Source organism: Gymnodraco acuticeps, unplaced genomic scaffold (genome assembly GCF_902827175.1).
Source record: "Gymnodraco acuticeps unplaced genomic scaffold, fGymAcu1.1, whole genome shotgun sequence".
Taxonomy (NCBI): domain Eukaryota; kingdom Metazoa; phylum Chordata; class Actinopteri; order Perciformes; family Bathydraconidae; genus Gymnodraco; species Gymnodraco acuticeps.
In genome coordinates this window covers 30,001-39,075 of record NW_022990667.1, presented here as the reverse complement: position 1 = coordinate 39,075, position 9,075 = coordinate 30,001, and the positions used below count along the sequence as shown (strand labels likewise).

At 37.9% G+C, this 9,075-nt stretch overlaps 2 protein-coding genes and 2 non-coding genes across 4 annotated transcripts in view; 2 read left to right on the top strand and 2 right to left on the bottom strand.

The window, feature by feature from the left end:
• Nucleotides 1-908: 908 nt before the first annotated feature.
• On the bottom strand, nt 909-994 carry trnay-gua. Its single transcript is given in 2 exon segments — nt 909-944; nt 958-994. It is a non-coding gene; the product is annotated as a tRNA-Tyr (tRNA).
• A 221-nt stretch (nt 995-1,215) lies between these two features.
• Nucleotides 1,216-1,288, top strand: trnaa-agc. The gene has a single exon. It is a non-coding gene; the product is annotated as a tRNA-Ala (tRNA).
• An 880-nt stretch (nt 1,289-2,168) lies between these two features.
• On the bottom strand, nt 2,169-5,866 carry trdmt1 (tRNA aspartic acid methyltransferase 1). Its single transcript, XM_034229651.1, has 11 exons — nt 5,775-5,866; nt 5,153-5,262; nt 4,490-4,566; nt 4,252-4,323; nt 3,990-4,055; nt 3,732-3,801; nt 3,562-3,642; nt 3,067-3,368; nt 2,889-2,946; nt 2,651-2,780; nt 2,169-2,500 (listed from the first exon to the last, which is right to left on the bottom strand). The coding sequence occupies exons 1-11, from the start codon at nt 5,836-5,838 to the stop codon at nt 2,400-2,402; spliced, it is 1,131 nt and encodes a 376-aa protein (XP_034085542.1). The 5' UTR covers nt 5,839-5,866; the 3' UTR covers nt 2,169-2,399.
• A 599-nt stretch (nt 5,867-6,465) lies between these two features.
• Nucleotides 6,466-9,075, top strand: part of rsu1 (Ras suppressor protein 1) — a 23,338-nt gene continuing 20,728 nt past the window's right edge. Inside the window, exons 1-3 of the mRNA XM_034229649.1 lie at nt 6,466-6,584; nt 6,752-6,865; nt 7,666-7,716. Of these exons, the coding sequence (XP_034085540.1) occupies nt 6,757-6,865; nt 7,666-7,716 (160 nt within the window). The 5' untranslated portion in view covers nt 6,466-6,584; nt 6,752-6,756. The remainder of the gene's footprint in view (nt 6,585-6,751; nt 6,866-7,665; nt 7,717-9,075) is intronic.

Below are 9,075 nucleotides of genomic sequence, written 5' to 3'. Positions count from 1 at the left end.
TGAAGTGACACATCTCTTGTTTCCATCCACAAAGGAGTATGAATCATAAGATCAAAATGTAACAGCATAACCACAAGTATGATTTGAGTTAAATGTGTAGTAGCATTTTGTAATGTCTGGTTAGATGTTCAGTACATGGTCATTTACCTGGCTTTTAATGATACAGAAGGATGTCTGATCTGAGCGTAGAGGTGTTATCTACAACTCAGAGGAAGACCTGGCGCTGAAGAAGTCCTGCACACGAGCCAATGGGAAGCTTCTTATGCTGGAGCTATACTGGCTTCACTGTCACGGAAGGAGCTCACAGTCTAAAAATAAAAAAAGGAAAATAGTTACCTTAGTATCCCTGTTTATCTCATTATCATACACACATGTGCCTGGATGCAAAAACATGCTTCGGTATAACGAGTTTACAGTAAACAAGCCCTGTTATATTTAAATTGAGCATTTAAAACAAGTGCAATGTTAACGACTAAGGGATTAAACAAACTACTCCTATCGCATTAATGGAACATTTGTGGTGTGCACATGTCAATTTATATTAAGGAATAAGTTAAACAACACAATCAGAATACCTTTATTAGTCGCACAGAGGGGAAATTTGCAAGATAATTGTTTTGTTCTTTGCTACATTGTTAATAACGTTTTTTACAGATTAAAATGACTGTTCAATTCAAAACCTTTATTTATCCAGATAAAATCCCAATGATCAATGATCTCTTTTTCAAGGGAGACCTGCACCTGTTAAGAACAATCATTACAATGCAGATCAACCATGATAAGCCAGCTTTTGTGACATTTATTTTGATTGTTTACTTTTCAATGTAAAGAATCAAGTTACAAGTCTGTCCTTGTTATGCTAAAAATAATGCGGTAAATCTAAATGTACAAAAGGGAAAAGATACCCCTCCTTCGAGCCGGATTTGAACCAGCGACCTAAGGATTTCCATGTAACCACTACAGTCCTCCGCTCTACCAACTGAGCTATCGAAGGGAGCTGCTACAACACCAGAAACATATCTATTTGAACAACTAATGCACATTTAACGTAGAGCCATAAAGAGAAACAAACTAATACAATTTCGCTAAAGTAATAAAAAGCCGCATCTGTTCTGTCCGAAATCATTTTGATACCCTATTTCAAACGTTAACTTCAGTTGTAAATGTGTCCTCTGGTGGTTTTAAATACACACATTGACACCAACAGATCCGGACGGGGAATTAGCTCAAATGGTAGAGCGCTCGCTTAGCATGCGAGAAGTAGCGGGATCGATGCCCGCATTCTCCAATACCTTTTTTATTTTTCAACACTATTTCAGCAAACCATAGTGGGCGAAGAAAACACACAATTAAAAAAAAAATGAATTGTCTATATTTGCCTAACTGGTGAATAGATAGAGTATGAAGTACAGGAACGTTCATGGATAGCTTCAGCTTTAGTTGCCCGTGTAATGTGTCCTCTTTGCTAATAGCTAACTTTAACTGTTTAGCTAGCTACTGAACACAAACTTGGTAACTCCTTCATTTTGTATATTTTATTGATTTTCAAAATATCGTTTCCCCCCTGTTTTTATACTTTATAAGATATATATGGTTATACAGAAAGTTAACTTACCATTTGAAGGACACAGGTACTTCCTTCTGGTGCGAAACATCGTTGCTTCCACGTTCGTTCGATGTTTACATTTGATAGATCTACATTTGTCTTTAAATTAGCGTCATGCTAAAAAGTTAGCATTCATGTTAGCCTAACATTTACATGGTGAGGTCAAACGGTCAAAAGACGTATATGTCTTAGTTCGTTGAAACTAATAACTTTCTTAGTGTATAATCTCACTCATATCGACGTAACATTATCTGTCCATCTATTATTTAACATCGAATATAGCTATGAGTTAGTTAACTTTTTAACTAAAGCACATCTGCATCATTAAAAACATCTATGTGCTAAGCCTAAGTGACTGCAGGCAAAATATACATGAATTAACATTAGCCTAATTGTTAAAGCATGTTGCTAATGCTACATTTAAATGTAACCCATATAAAGTATCATGTAGTTTAAATATGATCCTCAATATGAAACAACTGAATCCTTGATGTGACAGTAAAAACCTTCCTACCCTAAAACCATGAGGTAAAAACATAAAAGAGACACAAATACAAAGTACTTCAGAGATTTAGTTTTTTCTTTTAATTTAATTTAAAAAAAGCATATAAACAAACATGAATATCCAGCCAAAAGATAAATGTACTGTCTGAAGTGAAATGTAAGAATCATGAAACTGTTCACTTTCAAGTTGGCCCAATTGATCAAACTTAACATTCCCAATACAATTGGACTACACATTTAGAAGAATTGCAAAGACAGGATGGTCTTCTCCTTCAGAGTGTGCCGAGTGCTAGGAGAGCAGCACCTGCAGGAGTCTGGCCACCACCACGACATTCAGGCTGTTTCCTAGAACTCTGTACTGCTGCTTGGTAGTGGTCTTCTTCGGAAAGGCTGAAACATTCATTAAAAAAAGATTTAGACAACATGTACACAATTGGGTATGTGCAGTAATCCATTAAATACACATAGAAACACAATATCACATTATGAACAAGTTAAAAAGAGGAATCAATATACATCTGTCTGATTTTTTTAACTTACTGAAGGTTTGAGGGAAGCCCATGAGGTTGGCAACTTCTCTAGGAGTAAAATAACGAAGTTTCAGTTTCAACAGCCGCTGGAGTTTCTCATCTTCAGCGCACTGGTCCAGACCTGTAAACACACTCTCCATCTGCAGAGCACACAAAACAAAAGCCCTCAACACACTTACAATAAAAAATATGGCAAAACAAACTTTGAACAATAACATAAATGTGCCCGTACTGAAATCAAAACCTACCTCTGTTTCCACGCAGCCCTGCATAACTGAGCCAGTTCCTTCCACATACCGCCCATATCTAGAGATACAACACATTAACACGTCAATTAAATAAACTACTTAAATTAATGTTTTTTTCTGCCATGTTATCCCATATTGCCAAAATTGCACTAATAGAGTAATTGTGAAGAGTACCCACCCTTTGGTAAAGCAGACAGACCTCCTGCATGTGGGCCGAACTATGTCTAAGAGCAGAGCATATCTCAGCAGGGTTTTAGGAGGAAGGAGATACGGCTCCATGTCTATCTGTGGTTCCAGGAAGTCCTGGATTAGCCTGAGAGACAGATCGTTGTTCTGGCTCATCTTCCTCTGGGCATCTGTCTTCGTCTCTAGCTTGTACAGGACATGACCCTCCTGCACTTCCTCCTCAGGCTGGCAGGTGTCTGCGCTGGGACTCAGGACTTTGGGCTGCTCAGCGGGATGTGGGAAGGCATCTAAAATCTAAGATTACAAGCTTTATCAAAAGACGCATGAGGATACAAACACTATTCTGGGGTTCTAACATAATAAAATATCCAACAATTATAGATGTGTTATATTTTAACTATGCTTTGTACCAGAAGAGGTATGCAAGCTCCAAATTAGGTCAACATTGGAAGCTAACTAGTATTTGATTTGAAACAGCTAGTCTCACCTTTGAACTCTGGATGCTGAAGTTTTCTGCTGAAATCTTAGCAATCAGGAAATAACGCAGTCTTGAATTTGGGATCCCAACCTGGATTTAAAAAATTGAAAATAAATATAATAAATACAACTTAAAGTGAAGATGTATTCAATGACCTTTTCATACTGTGTTTTTCTTACACTTGTGGGTGAGACCATGACCTCCTGGAAAGTGTATCCACATTCAGTGAGCGTTTTCACCAAACGATCCCTGGAGATTGGAAGTATAACATGACAGATGAAGTCTAAAGGTAAATATCATCACATGAGATTGACATTGGAATTAATCCAAATCACATAATAAATACAATAATTTAAGTATACAACAGAATGTGGCTGCATGCTCACATAGTGACGTTTCAGGTCTTTTTAATGCACACTTGCTGCCTCCATTCCTACCTGGCAGCGGAGGTCTCAAAGCCTTTCACATTCTCCAGCAGGATGTAGCGGGGCAGCCTGCACAGCCTGAAAAACAGTCATATGTAAGGGACATTATTGTTGAGAAAACGTGTCAGTTAAACGTTCACAAAGCTATAACTAGTTACAAATAATAACTGTGTTCTTGGACTTGGCTAGACTTTGTGATTTCGATATGAAAATATGTTTTGATCGAGGTTGACAGGAGGGCAATAAAAAGTTGAATCTGGGAATAAAAAGAGACCTTGGCAGAAGATCTAGGATGTAGAGGAAGCTCTTGGTTCTGGGGTCATTAATGTCACCCTGAAGTCCTATCCTGCACAGAGAGAAGGATCACTTTTTCAGAGGGAAACCTTTTGAAATCGATTAGACATTTAATGCAGTGATTTAGAAGAAGGTTACTATGATAACGTTTAGGTACAAAACATGTTAACTTAACAAAAAAGATTTATCTGACTGAAATCCCAAAGCATAAGACCTACCTGGTGAAAGGCTGGCAAGGTGGGCTCATCAAAATCATGTCAAAAGATAATTTATTGAAGTCCTCTAGCGTTATTCCCTAAAGGGTCAAAGAAAATACAGAAAATTAGAGTTTTCAAAGGTTCTATCGTTACAAAGGAATGATGGATTTCTGTCCCTTCATCTTCAATATTCCATTATCGAGCTGAATAGAGGTTTGAATCCTATCCTTCAGCGATAGGCTGTTGCACCCCCGCTGTCTCACGGAGAGATACCGCAGGTCTTTCCTTCCTGCAGTGATCAGACTATACAACCAGCACAGCCCCTAGTTGCCCCCCCCCCCCCCCCCACACTCACACCACAACACAGACTATATCACCCCTTGCTGCTAAATACCAACAAACTATGTGCAATATGTGCAATATATATAGATGCCGTTAATAACTGTGTAATATATACCTGGCTGCTAAATCCTTAGAACTGTTACAGGATGTGTATTTTTTTAAATTATGTAACTTTTTTAATGCATGTCACATATTTCACATATGTAACATTAAGCTGTCAGTGGCTCTTTTTCCTGCTGTAACTACGCAGATGTCCCCTCCGTGGGACTAATAAAGGTATTCTGATTCTGTAGCTTTGTTTGGATGCATGCAGTTATACCCAAACGCTCCACTCTCACACACCTCAATGGTCTTGTTCCAGAGGGGGGTGTCAGGGTAATTATGTGTGTAGATCTCATTGGCGGTGGTGTTGATGTCGATGGCAGCCACGACCTCAGCATGTATGCCACTCTCTGGAGGAAGAAAAAACTGGGAAAATGAACTACAGGAAAATAATCAGCTACTGTTTCACTTTATGCTTTATTTTTTAGCTCAACCCAAACCAAAATGCGTAAAAATAATCTCATTCCTCCTTTCCCAGAATTTTTATTTTTGTACCATTAGTTGTTTATAACACTTTGTCAATGGCCATAATATATGATCAGACTGTGGACAGGACAGCTCAAGCTGAAATGGCATACAAATCGTCACATACAAATTATTATAGATTATGTGTAACTTTATGGGGACTCCAGGCTGGGGTATGGTTGTATAAAGACTAGTTGTCCACAGAGTGTCCTCTTAAGGCTCCATGTGGATATGATATATCAGGATTTGGACACTTTAGGACTCCCAGGAACATTTGTATTCAGTCATTCAGCCCTGCAGCGTGATAGAAACATGTCCAATCTCCATCTTGAACGATTTATAACTTTTAAAGTATCAGTAACAAACAAAAATCAGTATTTAACAACGATAAACTAACCTTTGAGAGCATAATGCATCCCTCCTATCCCACTGTACAGCTCGAGCACACGCAGACTCTCCATGGCACATTTCTGTTTACAGTTTTTCTTCTTTGTGGTATTTTATTAACGTTGTCAAAAAACGGAACAGCGTATTACCGCCATCATGTGGTATGGAGACTGAACTGCACCCACAACTGTTAAAGAGAGGTGTGACTGCTACATACTACAAACGTGTCAATTCCTCAATTATCTCCTACACCGTAGGAGTAAAAATGTAATGTTATGATAAAATAAACACATTACCTTATTGTTGACACATGTCAAATATTTGCTGTAGTGATCACAATTGTGATAATACACAGGATAAAGGCACATAAGCAATATTGTAGACTTCTATATATCAAGCAAATATTATTACTGTTAAACAATTAAGAAAAAGGTCAAACTGAGATTGAAATACACGTTTTTTCTGCTTTTGTAACACAAATACACAGTGTTTTCATCCAGCTTCCATCAAGGTAACAATCGGTAGGAAAATAACCTTTGTTTGTTGTTTACTTATTTTGACATTATTACACCCCACAACCCTGCAGCTGCTGTCTCTCTCCTGGATCTTGGTTCAGTTTTAGGACTGAAACAGAGACTGCTTTGGAGGTTTAGGAGCTCTTAATTTGACGCGGAGGCGCGGCTTCAGGAACAGGAAGTATCCTATTAAGGAATGGTGTCTCACAAATAAACTTCCGGAAGGGTGTCAGCTTCAAGCGTACTCTATGAGGAATTAAAAAAAGCTAGTATACATTTCTGATTCCATTCATCTTTTACAAACGGTAAATAAATAAGTGTTTTTCTTTGTGTTAACATACATAGCACATTCAGTTCCTCTTGTAGCCGACTGAGTGAGTTAGGGTCTCTTTATCGTTACACTGTAGCTAACGAAGGACGACTTTTACAACTCAGTAACACGCTGTACTGTTTTTATATCAATGCTTTTCAGAAAATATGTCCAAGTCTTTGAAGAAGATAGTGGAGGAGAGTCGGGACAAGAACATCCCGGAGGTGGAGATGTGCGACAGAGGCATTTCCAACATGTTGGACGTCCCAGGACTGTGTAAGGCTTTTCATTTCCACAACACTTTAGCGAATCTGCTGCTGTTAAAACCGCCTTTATGCTAACCTGTTGTACATAAAGAATACTATACATACTTGTGAGAAACGTAGACTTGATAAAATAGGTAAAAACTGTGGTATTAACGTATTACTCAGTGATGGTGACGTCACCCAGCCTGCCTAGTCTGCAGTGTTGAAAAAACTTTATTAAAACCGTTAGCCTGTTAACCAAATAACACTTTATTATTATTGTAGCATCCAATAATTTAATCCTGAACATGTTTAATATTAGCACTGAACCAGATCAAAATACAAATAAATCCAATTATGTAATAACTTGATTATTACATTATTATTAAGTTATTACATTTCTGATCAGGTTGAGTTCACTTGTTATCAAATCGTTAATTGAATATAATACATTTAGTAAAAATAAATGATCAATGAATGAATACCACCAATCAAATACAGCAGTTATTACTGATATTATATATTTTTGTTTTCATGTTTTGCATGTAACATAGTGTTCATGATGAATCAGTGTGTAATAAATAGCCATGCCCCGACCCGTTTTAACAATAGCTGACATAATATAATATACACATATGCTGTATTTGTTGTTGATGATGCAGGGAATGATGTTATTACTTTAGTTAGTGGACATAAAACTCTGCTTGTTCCTGAAAAATAATCACTTTTATGCTTGTATATTATTCACATCTGTTCTTACAAAGTAGTATGTATCAGTAGGATGCATGTGTCTGCTGTGCTGTGTTGACTTGATGTTTCCTGTGGTTTCAGTCACTCTGTCTAACATCACTCAGCTGGTCCTCAGCCACAACAAGCTCACAGGTAAGATCCTACACTGCCCCCCATCAAAATCAAATCAAAAAGCCAGCAAAAGAGTCAAAAGGACTTATAAGGAATTAGACTTAGCAGAACTACTCAGCCTTTTCTCAAGCTGTGTTTTGTAACGGTAGCCAGAAATGTGCAGAGTACTTTGTTAGCTCATTAAGATTAAATATTAAATTTCATATTACTATCACAACAGTTTCGAGGGATTCATGAGGAAAAGTACAATTGAGGCTTCACTGGCGATCATGATTTACTGGTAGAATGCTAAAGGAATGGTTGCTTTAACAGTGAGACTCATAAAGTGTGTTAACTTATTTTGTGAATAATAAGAGGACTGATAGGAAGAATGTATATTGTGGTCATCTTTAGTCCATTGGAGTGAAGGGATGCAGGGATGTTTTGCACCAGCAGAGGTCACCGTAGACTGAACGTAATGCAATCAGTACAGACATGTAGGAAAAACCCTAGATAAAGGGGATTGTTAGAGCAAATGAATACACTAAATAATCTGTTAAGGTGGGCATGATTTCTGTTTGATGTTGTTGATCAAATACATTTGAGATGCACCTTGTGATCCACCTTCTGCTTTCTAATCTGAGATGAAGAGATAACACACTGCGAGGTTATTTATAGCCCCGATCAGACAGAAATGGGGGATAACATAATTGGCGTAGTTACCGACCTGCAGGCACTGTAGAGCTATGCTCAGTAACTCCTGCCTTGTTAGGTAACTCTCAGCCTGAAGTGTGAGGAGGGAGCGGGAAATATTTGATCCATCTGCTCCTCTCCTTGATCCTATCCAGTGTAGTTTGGTGATTTTACAAATACAGCTGCAGCAGCCAACAGGAAGGAGGCGATGTTGCTGCTGTATGGACGTAGTGGAGAGTTATTGTAATATTTAGAAAGTTTAGCAGGGAGAGAGGGGGCTCGACTGGCTGCTGATGGTGCTAACATGACTGTCCTGTATCAAAACAGTGATGATGACGATGTTAAAATGTCACAACTTGATTATCAGGGGGGGACATAATTGCAACTCCTGATTGTACCCCCATAATCATCAACATATGCAATGTCTCTATAACAAACTGAAATCACTTTACTAAATATTTTTGTGAAACGTATTTTTATTGCATCACAGATAGGACATCCTTTTTCTCAAGAAACACACAATCAGTTTTCGATTAAGACAGGATAAGATGAGATGAGGTACGATAAACCTTTGTTAATCCCCATAGGGAAATTCAGGTTTCAAAGCAGCAACAGCCATGAGAGTGAAACACAGGATAGGAGAGGTAAGAGCTTACACAAGGATAATCAAATCAAATCATAAGAATGTCAGGAGCAGTATAAATTAAA